General features: G+C 43.1%; 1 protein-coding gene across 1 annotated transcript; it reads right to left on the reverse strand.

The window, feature by feature from the left end:
• Positions 1–7,150: 7,150 nt before the first annotated feature.
• Positions 7,151–15,424, reverse strand: LOC113876027 (cationic amino acid transporter 3-like). The gene is made up of 11 exons (XM_027514823.1): positions 15,021–15,424; positions 14,246–14,404; positions 10,179–10,365; positions 9,876–9,988; positions 9,507–9,729; positions 9,200–9,339; positions 9,005–9,107; positions 8,626–8,822; positions 8,262–8,428; positions 8,050–8,158; positions 7,151–7,895 (listed from the first exon to the last, which is right to left on the reverse strand). Exons 1-11 carry the CDS (start codon positions 15,388–15,390, stop codon positions 7,774–7,776), a joined length of 1,890 nt encoding a protein of 629 aa, XP_027370624.1. The 5' UTR covers positions 15,391–15,424; the 3' UTR covers positions 7,151–7,773.
• Positions 15,425–15,818: the final 394 nt, after the last annotated feature.

The following is a 15,818-nucleotide window of genomic DNA, read 5'->3' on the forward strand; positions in this document are numbered from 1 at the left end:
CTATCCCACACTTTGGGTTGCTAATTCACATTAGCTCCCTCAGATTGTCTTCAGGGCATCCAGGCCCAGTCCTTACCCTAAGTAATGCAGCCTGCGCCTCCCTGTTCAGCCCCCACTCGCTGCTGGTGGACGCGAGCATCTGGGCTACTTCTCCACTGGGAGTTGCGGTTAGGCGCATAATCTGTAGTTCTTTTTTTTTTTTTTTTTTTCCGTTTTGGTTATGTTGCCTTCTGAGATTCAAAACTCCCCACAGACCCATTGGTGAGAGGATTTCCTGGTGTTTGGAAACTTCTCCTCCTTCACGACTCCCTCCCCAGGATGGGTCTCTGTCCTTAAGTCTTTTTTCTCTTTTATTTTGTCCTACCTCCTTTCGAAGAGAATGGGCTACCTTTCCAGGTGCCTTGTCTCCTCCACCAGTGTTGTTTTGTGGAATTTATTCAGCGTTCATATGATTTTTTGATGAATTTGTGGGGGAGAAACTGGTCTCTCCATCCAATTCCTTCACCATCTTCAACCTCCTCTATTTCTTTCATTAAAAAACATTAAAAATTTTTTATTTTTGGCTGTGCTGGGTCTTTGTTGCAGCTGGCACTCTTTATTTAGTTGCAGCTCTCAGACTTTCTCTGTAGCATGTGGGATCTTAGTTCGCTGACTGGGGATTGAACCTAGATATGCTGCATGCAAGGAAGATTCTTAACCACTAGACCATCAGGGAAGTCCCTTCCCTTCTTTTTAAATGCTGAATAATACTTTATTATTGGTATATACCATATTTGGCTTACTTTTTCTTTGGTCAATGGATACTTGGATTGCTTTCATGATTTAAATGTTGTGAATAGAGCTGCTATGAACATGAATGTACAGATATCTTTTCCAGGGTGTGGTTTCAATTCTTCTGGGTATATCCTCAGAGGTAGAATTGCTGGATCATATGGCTCTAAGATTTTTATTTGCTTGTGATGGAGAAGATGAACTGTGTGTGAACTAAGACAGCCTGTCAGACCCTCACAGATCATCTGCTTTAACCACTGAGGTAAAGAAAATCTGTTTTGAAGATATGAATGAACAAATCCCTTCTCATGGTGTCTGCATTAATACTCCCTGAAAGATAATGTTCCCTTCCCAGACACCAGAGTCCTGCTGTCTCACTGTCTATGTACTAAGTCTGTCTCTTTTGAAACCTTGAAGGAATGCACTCTGTCGTGTTGATGTGTGTGCTTTGTTTGGTGTAAGACTGTGCTGGAAGCCGTGCTTAAGCAGAGCAGGTCCTCAGAGCTCTCGGAGAGGGGGCCTCCTAAGCTATAGTCCTCAGTGTGAGTCAAATAAAACCTTTCCATCTCTATTGTGTTTCTTGATTATTTCCAGGGACACTTGAATTCATTGATCATCAAGGACCCTAAGTAGAACTGGGGACCCACTCACACTCCTCCTCCTGCCCAGTCCTCTCATACGAATCAACTCCCCACAGCCTGCACCTGACCTGAGACACTCCAGTGTGGGGGACCCCCAAGCCCAGCTGAACCCCAACCAGGAGAAGGGGGGTTTACAATCTCTGATATGAATTCAAGCAACAAAAGCATTGTACACGTGTCGTGTCTGCACCCAGCCTTGTATGGGATGGTTGTAAAGGGATGGAGTAGGCTAAAGGGGAGTGTGACTTGGTCTCCTTCAAGGAGTCTGTTTTCTGGGAAGACTGAGAACCAAGGCTGCTGCTACTGCTGCTGCTGCTGCTAAGTCGCTTCAGTCATGTCCGACTCTGTGCGGTCCCATAGACGGCAGCCCACCAGGCTCCACCGACCCTGGGATTCTCCTGGAAAGAGTATTGGAGTGGGTTGCCATTTCCTTCTCCAAGGCAGGAAAGGGAAATATGCTGTAAGAGATGAAAAGCACTATGTCTCACAGAAGGGAAAAAAATCGGGAGTCGGAGGGAAGGGATGAGCGAGTGAGTGAGGGGTTAATGAGTGGACAAGATTCTGACATACAACAAGTGACACATTTGCTGAAACACTGGCCAGAGACTGTCACTGTGGAATTTACATGTCATAGTTGAAGCTTACATTAACTTCTTCTTCTTCTTCTTTTTTTTTTTACTGTGAAGTAGCGGTCCAGCTTTATCTATTTGCATGTGGATGTATACTTGTCTGAACACTATTGTTGATGAGACTATCTTTTACTCATTGTATTGTCTTGGTTCCCATGGGTTAAATGAACCATAACTGTATAAGTATTTGTCTCAGGACTGTCGATTCTATCCCATTGATCTAAGTGTCTGTCCTTGAAAAGCCAACTCCACAAAAGGAATGAAGCAGCTTAAGCTGTTCTGGCGAGTTTTAGTTGGTTGTGCGGGGATCCTCTTGAACCCAGAGTTTTTAGGAAGATTACTTTAAAGGGAAAACATCTGAGATGCAACGGATGCAGAAAGAAGCCTTCTCTGAGTTTCTCTCATCTGACTCAAAGCAGACAATTCTGGGAATTAAAGGGGTAATAAACTCCTTAGTGGAGAGGCTGCTCCCAAGAGGATGAAGGTGAGTAAAACTGTGACTATAATTCTATACTATGCTTTTGTATTTGTAGTAGACACCTCCTTCCATTTTTAGTGGTTACCTTTGGAGTTATTTTCTGGGATTTTCTCTGTCTTTGTATCATTACACTTATTTCACTCTTTCTGCTCCCTCTTGTGGGATAACTGTTTTTAATAATTTTAAATTAATTGATTAATTAAGTGTGTCTGCCCTGGATCTTGGTTACTGCACAGTCTTTCCCTAGTTGTGGTGCACGGGCTTCTCCTTGGGTGGCTTCTCTTGCTGCAGAGCACAGGCTGCAGTAGTTGTGGCATGTGGGCTTAGTTGCCCCGTGGCATATGGGGTCCTCCCAGGCAGGGGACTGAACCTGGGTCCTCTGCCTTGGCAGGCGGATTCTTAACCACTGAGCCACCAGGGAGGCCTTGTGGGAGAATTCTGAAGCTTTTCTGTCTCTCTGCTCTGACAACCCACCAGGCTGCCTCCTGGAAACCTGTCTCTGGATTTCCAGAAGGTGGCTCTAGAGCTCCAGTCTGTGGGCACCCTCGCCCAGAGCGGGGACTGGTTTTCTAAGCCTGCGTCTGGTCTACCCGAGATCCTCAGGATGTTGCAGGGGAGGGACCCCAAGGAGCCCCAGAAGAGTCGGGGGAGGTGTGGGTCCAGCACTCAGGGTACTGAGGGTGCCTGTGGATGCAGCAGAGAGATTCTCCGCTGTGGTGCTCCCAGAGGTATGCGATTGGACTCCCTGAGAAAAGCAATCCCTTTCATGCCCTTTGAAATGTTTATCTGTGTCTTTCCAAATATTTTTCCTCTCCCTCTTCATGGAGGTCCTGTCTCACGTCTCTGATGCTGCTGTAGATGTTGTCCTTCTCAGGTGTCTGCTGCGATGTCCTGGAGAACTAGGGTAGCTGAGCACTCACTCATCACTCCCCTTTTCTGTGGAGGGATGTTTCCTTGCGTGGGGAAGGGAAAAGATTCTCTCACCTCCATCTTTGGTTTGATCAGACTTGGTTTGGTTTTTTTTTTGGAGTGCCAGAACCTCTCTGCAGGAAAGCTGACCTTCTACAAGTTCTCTCTCACACGTGAGAATCTGCCAGATCAGAATCCGTGTCTCCTGCCTTGGCAGGCAGATTTACCACTGAGCCACCAAAGAAGCCCCAAATGAAATATTTTTTGACCTCTAGCTATTCTAGGGATTTTTCAGAGAGCTCCTAAAACATCTCAAAGAATGATACTGACCTCATTACAATTAGGCATACTGGCACATGTAATTACATGGGTACCATCAGCAGATTCCCTGTAAGAGGGCAGAGCAACCCACTCCAGTAGTTTTGCCTGGGGAATCCCATGGACAGAGGAGCCTTTCGGGCTATAGTCTGTTGGGTCTCGAAGAGTCGGACACAACTGAAGTGACTGACCACAAAAGCATTTTAAAATAAGTGATGATAAACCTTCTTAGGTTATATTGGAAGGATAAATCTTATTAATATGTGTTCTAAAAATTATATGAAATTCCTAAAAATCTGATATGTCCTGGTAAATTATCAGTCACAATTCAGGATATTATCCTAAAAATCTGAATGTTACAGAAATAACCAAAATTCTCTTTTCTTTTTTCTTACTTTGATTGTTATTTAATTTTCCATCAACAGAGCCAAACACCCCAGCTCTGAAATTCCCATCTTACATAGGTTATGTAAGGACTCATCATGTGTCTTATTTCTCCACTTCTTTGCCAAGCCTTTAGAGGGTTAGAGGGAACATTAGGTGACTTTTCCAGGTTCACTTGGACAGTAAAGTGGGGAGGCATGGGGTGGGGGGAAAGGAATGTGTGATGCCTGGAAGGTGTCCATGTTGTACCCCTATCCCTGGAAAGAGAGCAGACCCTCAGTCATCTCCCAAACCCCTTCCTCACCTTCTTTCCCTGCTTATAACCACTCACTGACTTTCTGCGATCTGTGGGAACCATCCATTTAAATAACATATTCATGGAATAACACACTCATGATTTGCTCTTTCTCCTTCTTCTGCCAGCTGTTTCCCCCTCTCATCAATCTACACCAAGAATAATCATTAAAAAAAATCTTTCTTTCCATGAGATGCCCACCTACATCAATCACTTTATGATTTTCATATGAAAGTGAGATCAGATGAAGGGAAGAGGTTCCCCTCTCAAAGAACCCTTCACCACCTTCTCTTAACCCCTCTCTTCTCTCTCCTCTTCTCAATTTCTCTCTTCTTTTTTCTCTCCTGTGAAATGATCTAGCCATCACCAGCTATAAACATTGTTGTTTAGTCTCTAAGTCATGTCTGACTCTTTTTCAATCCCCTGGACCACAGCCCACCAGGCTCCTCTGTCCATGGGATTTTTCAGGCAAGAACACTGGAAGCAGTTGCTATCTCCTCCTCCAGGGGATCTTCCCAATTGAGGGATTGAATGTATCTCCTGCATTGGCAGGTAGATTCTTTACTATCCACTGGAGCCACCAGGGAAGACCAGTCGTAGACTAGACATGGCCTTAAAGTCTCATTTTCTGTTCCAAGTCATTTAACAAAATATTATTTTACCCAAACAAATACTGTGGTCTCCCTTTGATAATTACGGGTAAATAAAAAGTTCCCCATCTTGGGTCATGTAAAATATTACATGTACATATGATTCTTTCATTAAATATCTCATCAAATATAACTGAGCACTTATTGTATTTCAGACACTGTTTTAGCCACTGGGAAGCAAATGGTGGTCAAAAGTGTGAAGAGGTGAATGCATCTCTCTTCTTTCAAATTCATATGTTGAAGTCCTGGTCTCCAGGACTTCAGAAAGTGACTATATTTTGTGGGGGGCCTTAAAGAGGTAATTAAGATTAAATGAGGACATGAGGATGGGCCCTAACAAAGGATGACTATACCCATATGTCAAGAGGCTATTAGAATGCGAAGAGAGCATACAGAGACACCAAGAGGTGACAGATACAGCAAATAGTATTACAAGACAACTAGATACATTGATTTTAGATCAACAATGAACCTTAACACATATACTTTGATACATATATGACATATACATCTTTTGTGTGCATTAACTATACATCTTTTAATATATACATACACATGTACAAGCATATGTCATTTTATTGTGCTTTGCAGATGCTGCATTTTTTGCAAACTGAGGGTTTGTGGCAATTCTGGGTTGTCAGATGACACCTAGCATTTTTCATCAATAAAATACTTTTAAGTTAAAGTATTTACATTTTTTAGATAGAATATATGGCACACTGAATAGACTACAATGTAGTGTAAACATAAGTTTATACGCACTCAGTTCAGTGCACTCAGTCATGTCCAACTCTTTGTGACCCCATGAATCACAGCATGCTAGGCCTCTGTCCATCACCAACTCCTGGAGTCCACCCAAACCAAGGTCCATTGAGTCGGTTAAAAAAAAAATTTGAGTGATTCTCTTTAATGCCAGTTCTCTTCACTATGGTAGTCTGGAATCAAACCAGGAATATCTCAGAGGCATGCCTGCAGGGTCCTGTTGTGGTTGTTCAGTTGCTAAGTCATGTACAAGTCTTTGTGACCCTGTGGAATGCAGCACACCAGGTTCCTCTATCCTCCACTATGTGATGGAGATGTCCATTGCGTTAGTGATGCTATCTAAACATTTCATTGTCTGTTCCCTCTTCTCCTCCTGCCCTCAGTCTTTCCCAGAATCAGGGTCTTTTCCATTGAGTCAGCTCTGCACATCATGTGGCCAAAGTATTGGAGCTTCAACTTCAGCATCAATCCTTCAAATGAATATTCAGGATTGATTTCCTTTAGGGTTGACTGATTTCATCTCTTTGCAGTACAAGGGCCTCACAAGAGTCTTCTCCAGCACCACAGTTTTCAAAAGCATCAATTCTTCAGTGTTCAGCCTTCTTTATGGCCAAACTCTCACATCCATACATGACTACTGGAAAAACCATAGCTTTGACTAGACAGACTTTGTCGGCAAAGTAATCTCTCTGCTTTTTAATATGCTGTCTAGGTTTGTCGTAGCTTTCTTTTCAAGGAACAAGCATTCTTTAATTTCATGGCACAGTCACTGTCTGCAGTGATTTTGGAGCCAAAGAAGAGAAAATCTGTCACTGCTTCCACTTTCCTTTTATATTTGCCAGGAAGTGATGGGACCAGATGCTATGATCTTAGTTTTTTTGAATGTTGAGTATTAAGTCAGGCTTTCTGCTCTCCTCTTTCACCTTCATCAAGAGTCTTTTTATTTCCTCTTCACTTTCTGTCATTAGGATGGTATCATCTGAGGTTGTTGATACTTCTCCTGGCAATCTTGTTTCCAGCTCATGATTCATCCAGCCCAGCATTTTTCATGATGAATTCTGCATATAAGTTAAATAAGAGATGAACAACATTTGGCCTTAACATACTCCTTGCCAGTTTTGAACCACTCCACCATTCCATGTTGGATTCTAACTGTTGCTTCTTGACCTGCATACAGGTTTCTCAGGAGACAGGTAAGGTGGTCTGGTATTCCCATCTCTTTAAGGATATTCCACAGTTTGTTGTGATCCCCACAGTCAAAGGCTTTGCCATAGTTAATGGAGCAGAATTGATGTTTTTCTGGACTTCCCTTGCTTTCTCTGTGATCAAAAAAAATAGGCAATTTGATCTCTGGTTTGTCTGCCTTTTCTAAAGCCAGCTTGTATCTGGAAGTTGTCAGTTCACGTACTGTCGAAGTCTAGCTTAGGATTTTGAGCATTACCTTGCTAGGCTGTGAAATGAACACGGTCGTTTGGTAGTTTGAACATTCTTTGACATTACCCTTCTTGGGACTGGAATGAAAACTGACCTTTTACTTCAAATTTTTGATGACCTAATATTTAAAGTGTAAATCTTACACAATATATGATTACCTATGTTTCCTCCTCAAGTGGCCAGCTCTGTGCTCAGGCTGGAGATGGGAACAAGGAGTTGTTTCTCAGGTGCCAGGTTAACATTGTCTTTCTCCTGCTGGTTATGTTGTTGTACTTTCTTCGTGAAAATTGGTTTTGCTGCACACTTAAGAAGCATGTATTTTTCTGTATGTACATCATGCTTTGAAAAGCTTACTTAAAAATTAAAGTCACTTAGTCCACTGACAATAGAGACGGGGCTGTAGATGCATACACCTTCACTATCCATAGAGGCTGAAAGTGTTCATGTAGCAGAAGACACCTCCTATGTATGTAGGGATTCTACACAGCATCTATGACTGTGGTTAAGATGACTCAGGACTAGGGGTGTTTTTGTCAAGAGTCTGGGAGGTGGAGGCTGGTGGTTGTTGCTCATCATTCTCCTCCAGGCTGTGTCGGATCCCATATCCAAAGTATATGAGAAATCCTAGTAAGGAAGTGAGAAAATGAGAAGGATAAGTAGGCACTCTTCCTGGTACAAGTGTCTAATAGGCCTCCTATTATGGTGGCCAAGAAGCTTAGGGGAGCTCAGTTTGGGATCTGTTACTCAAGAGGGCTCTTTATCCCAGAAAGCCACTTACCAATCACATTCCAGATGCCAAATATGGCCCAGGTCCCAGAAGTTATCTGCATCATCAAGTAAATGTTCACAAAGATGCTCACCAGTGGGAGGACAGGCAGAGCAGGGACCTGTGGGATCCGTGGATTTAGCAGTTCCCCTCACCCCCTGGATGTTTAGACCATGAAGCGTGTTCACTCCAGGTGGACAGTTTGAGCACATAAGGTCACTTACCTTAAAATAAAGAGGAATGGGGTTCTGGGGCTGCCTCCAGATGATGACTGTGACCCCAATGATGAGCAGCAGCAGCAGCACAGCCACTGGTGTGTACCCAGAGCCTGCAGAGAACCCCTGACTGGACCACTGGACCACGATCAGGCTCAAGATTATCATCAGGAGAACTTCAGGGTCAAGGTGGAGGAGAACAGGTTCAACTTCAGAAGCTGAAGAAGTCAAGACCTTGGGTCACACCTCTCCCCAGGCTGCCCACCTCAGCAAGGGCCCTCATATCACCAAGCCTCCTCAGTTGACAAAATATACATTTCAACACCATACTGTCAATTTCAGAAAACGACCAAAGAGAAATCCCACTGCTCACCGAGTAGTGAGGCACATCCGTAGACAATCTGGCCAGATTTCCTAGTGGGGATGGTGCTGATAGGGAACCATAGACTCTTTAGAACATTTGAGTTTCTTGCTTCAGGTTCAGAGTCCAACGGATGTTCATCAAGGTCAGGCATCTCAATTTCCTCCTCTGTGTTCTCATTCTTGCTTAAATTCTGGTCTGGCTGGTACCTGAATTAGAGGTTTTAAGGCAATATTAACAGCAGCCCCTACTCATCCAACATCACACAGCCTATTCCCCATGTATCCTGTCTTAAGCAGAGAAGGACTTTTAGAAGATAGCATGAAGGCAGCAGATGGTTACCTCCCAACTAATCTCCAAGGCTCCACACCAATGTGTAGTGGGGTCTCACCTGAGGACAAGAACAGAAAATGCCACCAGGGAGTTAATGAGCAGGGTCCCAACTGACACGAGGTCCACAAGGTCTGTCAACTTGAACAGTAATGCCATGACCCCTAGAATGAGGGCACAAACAAGGTGGGGAAGGGAGTGAGAAACATCTGGAAATATGTAAGTTAAGGTGTGGGTTTCATTTTTTTGTTTTTACCTGTAAGATTTCCAGCAGACATAATGGCCACGACACGGGTGCCTGTGCGGACATGGATCCGGGTAAGTATCCGGAAAAGGAGCCCGTCCTTTGCCATCATGTAGATCAAAGGAGGCATTCTGAACATGGCACTCTGAAGTCTGGAAGAGACGATGGAAACATATAAGGATGTGGAGAAGCAGGACAGACTGGGACTTCTGCTCTCTTGTCAGCTTGGGGTAAGGTGTCTCTCTGTCTTCTCTACCAATCCTAAGGCTGGGAGATCTGAGCATCTGACAGTAGACAGGGAGAAAACCATGGCGCTAACCTGGATATAAGAGCACAGAGGGTGCCAATAGTCACGAAGTATCTGGCGGGGAGCCACCAACTATAGAGAATGGCTTGAGGCAAAGGGTCATGAGGCTGAATCTGGTGGTAGGGCACCATGAGGGTGAGTGCCGCTGAAACACCAGAGTAAGCTAAAAAGCAGATGAAGATCGTGATCATGATGCTCCAGGGGATGGAACGACGAGGATTTATAGCTTCTCCCCCTGCAGAAAGGGAAGAAGTGTTGGGTCAGGATAACACACTGGGTGAAATCCCCTTCCTTCTTGTACTCCACAAGCAGGCTTCCACTAAGCCAGGGGCAGCCAGTCTGTTCCCAAACCCCAGATGGGACATACAGTGACCGTCTTACCTTTAGTGGCAACAGCAGTAACACCAAAAAAACAGTAGAAACACGTAGATGCTCCCTGGAGAATCCCTTCAAAGCCAAAAGGTGCAAACCCTCCAGAACCCAGAAGGCCCAAGCTATGGTGAGAGAAGGAAAGAGAAATAACGTGGGTGAGGCGTGTTAAGCCATCTCTACTGAGCTTCTTCCTTCATACCTCAAGTCCTGGCTTCAGGACTCACTTCATCTGGATCCACCAGCCCAGATATCTTTAGTTCATACCGTACCAGCTCTGCATGCCCGTCACCCATATATTATGGCCAATATTACCCTCCTAAGCCATAGATGTCTCTGGATCCAGATGTGTTCAGTTTGTAGTCTTGTTCTGTGAGCTTCCAGTTATGCAGATCTCCCTTAACAAAGCCAGTGATGATAATGAAAATGAGAACCAAAATGTTGATTCCTATGGATATTTTGGTAACCAGGATGGACTCACGAGCTCCAAGAAGCAGTAGTCCTGTGGGAAAGATGTAATATAAAACACTCAAACTATTGATATATTTATAGATACACTGGTCATAGAAACACCCTTTTTCTTTAAAATAAAAATAAATTTATTTATTTTAATTGGAGGATAATTACTTTAAAATATTGTATTGGTTTTGCCATACATCAACATGAATCCGCCACAGGTATACACCTGTTCCCCATCTTGAACCCCCCTCCCTCCTCCCTCCCGGTACCATCCCTCTGGGTCTTCTCAGTGCACAAGCAGCTTCTCTAACCAAGAAACTTGACAAGCCACCTGTACAACCCCACCCACAGCAAGGAAACTCCACAATAAAGAGAACTTCACCAACTGCCAGAATACAGAAAGGATACACCAAACTCAGCAACATAAACAAGATGAAGAGACAAAGGAATACCCAGCAGGTTAAGGAACAGGATAAATGTTCACCAAACTAAACAAAAGAGGAAGAGATAGGGAATCTACCTGATAAAGAATTCTGAATAATGATAGTGAAAATGATCCAAAACTTGAAATCAAAATGAAATCACAGATAAATAGCCTGGAGACAAGGATTGAGAAGATGCAAGAAAGGTTTAACAAGGACCTAGAAGAAATAAAAAAGAGTCAATATGTAATGAATAATGCAATAAATGAGATCAAAAACACTCTGGAGGCAACAAATAGTAGAATAACAGAGGCAGAAGATAAGATTAGTGAATTAGAAGACAGAATGGTAGAAATAAATGAATCAGAGAGGAAAAAAGAAAAACGAATTAAAAGAAATGAGAACAATCTCAGAGACCTCCAGGACAGTGTTAAACGCCCCAACATTCGAATCATAGGAGTCCCAGAAGAAGAGGACATGGAAACACCCTTTTTCAACAACGCAAGAGATGACTCCTCACTTGGACATCACCAGAAGGTCAATACTGAAATCAGATTTATTATAATCTTTGTAGCTGAAGATGGAGAGGCTCTATACAGTCAGCAAAAGTAAGACCTGGAGCTGGCAGGCTCAGATCATTAGCTCCCTATTGCAAAATTCAGGCTTAAATTGAAGAAAGTAGGGAAAACTACTAGACCATTCAGGTATGACCTAAATAAAATCCATTATGATTATACAGTGGAGGTGAGAAATAGATTCAAGGGATTAGATCTGGTAGGCAGACTGTCTGAAGAATTAGGAATAGAGATTCCTAACACTGTACAGGAGGCAGTGACCAAAACCATCCCCAAGAAAAAGAAATGCAAAAAGGCAAAATGGTTGTCTGAGAAGGCTTTAAAAATAGCTGAGGGAATATGAGAAGTGAAAGGCAAAGAAGAAAGGGAAAGATATAATGAACTGAATGCAGAATTTCAGAGAATAGAAGGGTGAGACAAGAAAGCCATCTTAAGTGAACAATGCAAAGAAATAGAGGAAAACAGTAGGATGGGAAAGACTAGAGATCTCTTCAAGGAAATTGGGGATATTAAGGGAACATTTCATGGAAGGATGGGCATGATAAAGAACAGAAATGGTAAGGCCTAACAGAAGCAGAAGAGATTAAGAAGAGGTGGCAAGAATACCCAGAACTACACAAAAAAGGTCTCAGTGGCCTGGATAACCAAGATGTGTGGTCAATCACCTAGAACCAGGCATCCTGGAGTGTGAAGTCAAGTGGGTCTTAGGAAGCAATACTACAACAAAGCTAGTGGAAGTGATGGAATTCCAGCTGAGCGATTTCAAATCCTAAAAGATGATGCTGTGAAAGTGCTGTATTCGATATGTGAACAAACTTGGGAAACTCAACAATAGCTTTAGGACTTCTAGATCAGTATTCATTCTAACCCCAAAGAAGGGAAATGCCAAAAAATGTTCCAACTACTGTACAATTGCACTCATTTCACATGCTAGCAAGTTTATGCTCAAAATCCTTCAAGCTATGCTTCAGCAATATGTGAACCAAGAACTTTCAGATGTACAAAGAGTTAAGAAAATGCAAAGGACCAGAGATCAAATTGCCAACATTTATTGGATCACAGAGAAAGTGGGGGGAAATACCAGTAAATCATATACTTCTGCTTCATTTGACTACACTAAAGCCTTTGACTGTGTGTATCACAACAAACAGTGGAAAATTCTTAAAGAGATAAGTATACCAGACCACTCTACCTGTATCCTGAGAAATCTATGCAGGTCAAGAAGCAACAGTTAGATCCAGATATAGAATAATGGACAGGTTCCAAATTGGGAAAGGAGTACATCAAGGCTATATATTGTCACCCTGCTTATTTAACTTATATGCAGAGTACATTATGCAAAACGCCAAGCTGGATGAAGCACAAGCTGGAATCAAGATTGCCAGGAGAAATATCAACAATCTCAGATATGCATATGATACCACCCTAATTGCAGAAAACGAAGAGGAATTAAAGAGCTCCTTGATGGAAGTGAAAGAGGAGAGTGAAAAAGCTGGCTTAAAAATCAGCATTCAAAAAGCGAAGACCATAGCATATGGTCCCATCACTTCCTGGCAAATAGAAGAGGAAAAAATGGAAGCAGTGACAGATTTTCTTTTCTTGGTCTCCAAAATCACTGCAGACAGTGACTGTAGCCATGAAATTAAAAGACATTTGCTTCTTGGAAGGAAAGCTATGGCAAACATAGACAGCATATTAAAAAGTGGAGACATCACTTTGCCTACAAAGGTCTGTATAGTCAAAGCTATGGTTTTTCCAATAGTCATGTATGGATGTTAGAGTTGGACCATAAGAAGGCTGAGCACCAAAGAATTGATGCTTTAAAATTATGCCAGAGGTGATTATTGAGAGTCCCTTGGACAGCAAGGGGAACAAACCAATCAATCCTAAAGGAAACCAACCCTGAATATTCATTGAAAGGACTGATGCTGAAGCTCTAATACTTTGGTCTGATGGGCAGAACTGACTCATTGGAAAAGATTCTGATCCTGGGTAAGGTTGAGGGTCAGAGGAGAAGAGGGTGACAGAGAATGAAATGGTTGGATAGTGTCACTGACTCAATGGACATAAATTTGAGCAAACTCCAGGAGATAGTGGAGGACAGAGGACCTTGGCATACTATAATGCATGGGGTTGCAAAGAGCTGGATATGACTTAGTGACTGAACAACAACAGGAAGCAGAGAAATAGTTGCTCAGGGCTGGCAGTTGGTGGTGGTGGACAAACAGATAGTGACTGCTCAGTGGTTACAGAGGTGTTGAATGTGTTTGGAACTAGACGGAGGTGATGGTTGCTCAAAATTACAGATGTGCTTAATGCTATTGAATTGTACACTTTAAGATGGTTAATTATTGTGGCAATCTTCTCAGAATACATGTCTAACAAAGCAAGATGTACACCTTAATCTTACACAATGTTGTATGTCAGTTATATTTCACTGAAGCTGGGAAAAATTACAAAGTGGTTAATTTTATGCTATGTGAACTTCCTCTCAATTAAAAAAAAAAAATCTTTGGCCTCAGTACAAAGGAAGACTTGTTGGTCTAAGTAAATGATTCTCAGCTTGGGGTAATTTTATTCCCCAAGGGACATTGGCACTGTCTGGAAACACCCTGATTGCCACATTTGGGGGTGGGTGGATGTCACTGGTATCTAGTGAGCAAAGGCCAAGGATGATACTCAACACTCAATAATGATTAAAAAAAGAAATTAAAATTCACAGGACAGTCCCCTCACACCAAAGAATGATAAGCGCAAATTGTCAATAGTGCCAACGGTGGAAAACAATGGTCTGTGTCTTAGCTTCTGTCTCAAGACCCTTCTTTCTATTTCTAATCCCCCACTATTCTGCTATGTCAAGCCTTTCCTACACCAGCTCTCGCTCCACACCCCGCTCTTTCCATCCTATCATTGAGTCTTGTCTCACCTGTCATCAGCAGTACCAGGCCCAGGGCAAAAAAGTCTGCATATGTGGCCAGGGAGTAAGGCAGGTGCAGAGAGAAAGTTTCCTGTAATGCCTGAGAGATATGATTCCCAATTAGGCTGTCAAAGACGTAACTCGAGGCCCTGGCCAAGCTGGCAGTGCCTACAGAGGCAGAAGAAGGAACATTCATTGAAAAACAAAAATTGATGTGTCATGGAATCTAAAAACACAGATAAAATACCTGTATATACGAAAAGCCTATATATGCACAAATACCTGTATATACAAATACCTGCTACAAAATACAAAAATCAAAGTGTTTCTTTTCATGGTTTGGGGAGAGTAGATCCAAATGATTCACCAAAATGTTAGATGTTTTAATGTTAGGAGCAGATCAATGCTATACAAGAAAAGAAAACATGTAAGTGGGACTGGGAGGGCTGGGATAAGGCATGAAATTTGAAATCAAGTGGTAAAGGAAAATCCCAGGAAGGCAACAACTGAGCAAAGGCTTCACTATGGTGAGGGGATGAGCCTGTGGGACATGCCTCCCTCTTACCCACTCCCTACAGTTCCCTTTCCTTCTGGGTTCATGGTCCATCATTTAAGGACACAGGATAGAAACGAGTTGAATGCAGTTGTGGGGTCTTCCTGACACTATTATCAACTTCCCTCCACGAGGCCGAGAATGAAGTGCTCATGAATGACTGAGAACCCAATCCTCCAACATAGTTTCCCAATCTTAAGCCCCACACCTTTCGCTGCCCCATCATCTCACCAATGACTAAGGGAAGTATGCGGTTCCAGCCAATGACAAAGGCATAGAGTTGACCCATCGTGACATAGCTGTAGAGATACACAGAACCGGAGCGTGGTACCCAGGCCCCAAATTCAGCATAGCAGAGCCCAGATAACATAGAAAACAGGGCAGCCACCAAGAACGAGATGATGGTTGCTGGTCCAGCTATGTACTTGGCCACTGCACCAGCCACAATGTACACGCCAGATCTCAGCATTCTGCCCACTCCCAAGATCACCAGGTTTAGGATGTTCAGATGAGCCACGCATCTCTCAGACTCCGCTATGGCTTCCAGTGGCCGCTTGCGGATGAGCTTCTGACCAATTTCGTGAAAAAACTGATGCAACATCTTAGACGTAGTTGAGGAGGCTACAGTCTGCTGAGAAAACAAGACACAAAGCCATTAAGAATGTCCATCCACCCTTGGCACTGGGGTCCACTTCTATTATGGAAGTGATGGGGAGCAGGTGGTAAAAGCACACACTGGGCAAGCCCTCCATCTCTGAGATTTGGTTTCTACACTCATAGAGAAGACTTCTAATTTGTCTCAAAGTTACTGGAAAGTTTGCCTGAAAAGAAGTGAGATGGAGTTGATTATGTCTCCCCAAATGTGCCCCTTTGACAGGTAAATCTCAGGAGACACAAGAGTTCAAAATGCAGTACTTGGATGCAATCTCAAAAACGACAGAATGATCTCTGTTCATTTCCAAGGCAAACCATTCAATATCACAGTAATCCAAGCCTATGCCCCAACCAGTAATGCTGAAGAAGCTGAAG

This window comes from Bos indicus x Bos taurus, chromosome 18, assembly GCF_003369695.1.
Source record: "Bos indicus x Bos taurus breed Angus x Brahman F1 hybrid chromosome 18, Bos_hybrid_MaternalHap_v2.0, whole genome shotgun sequence".
Classification (NCBI taxonomy): domain Eukaryota; kingdom Metazoa; phylum Chordata; class Mammalia; order Artiodactyla; family Bovidae; genus Bos; species Bos indicus x Bos taurus.

Excerpts from the sequence above, each read along its gene's own strand:
- LOC113876027 (XM_027514823.1), bottom strand. The coding sequence starts at position 15,390 with ATGTTGCATCAGTTTTTTCACGAAATTGGTCAGAAGCTCATCCGCAAG. Across the intron at positions 14,405-15,020 it reads CATACTTCCCTTAGTCATTG|GCACTGCCAGCTTGGCCAGG; the intron begins GTGAGATGATGG and ends CTGCCTCTGTAG. Across the intron at positions 8,159-8,261 it reads CCATTCCTCTTTATTTTAAG|GTCCCTGCTCTGCCTGTCCT; the intron begins GTAAGTGACCTT and ends CGGATCCCACAG.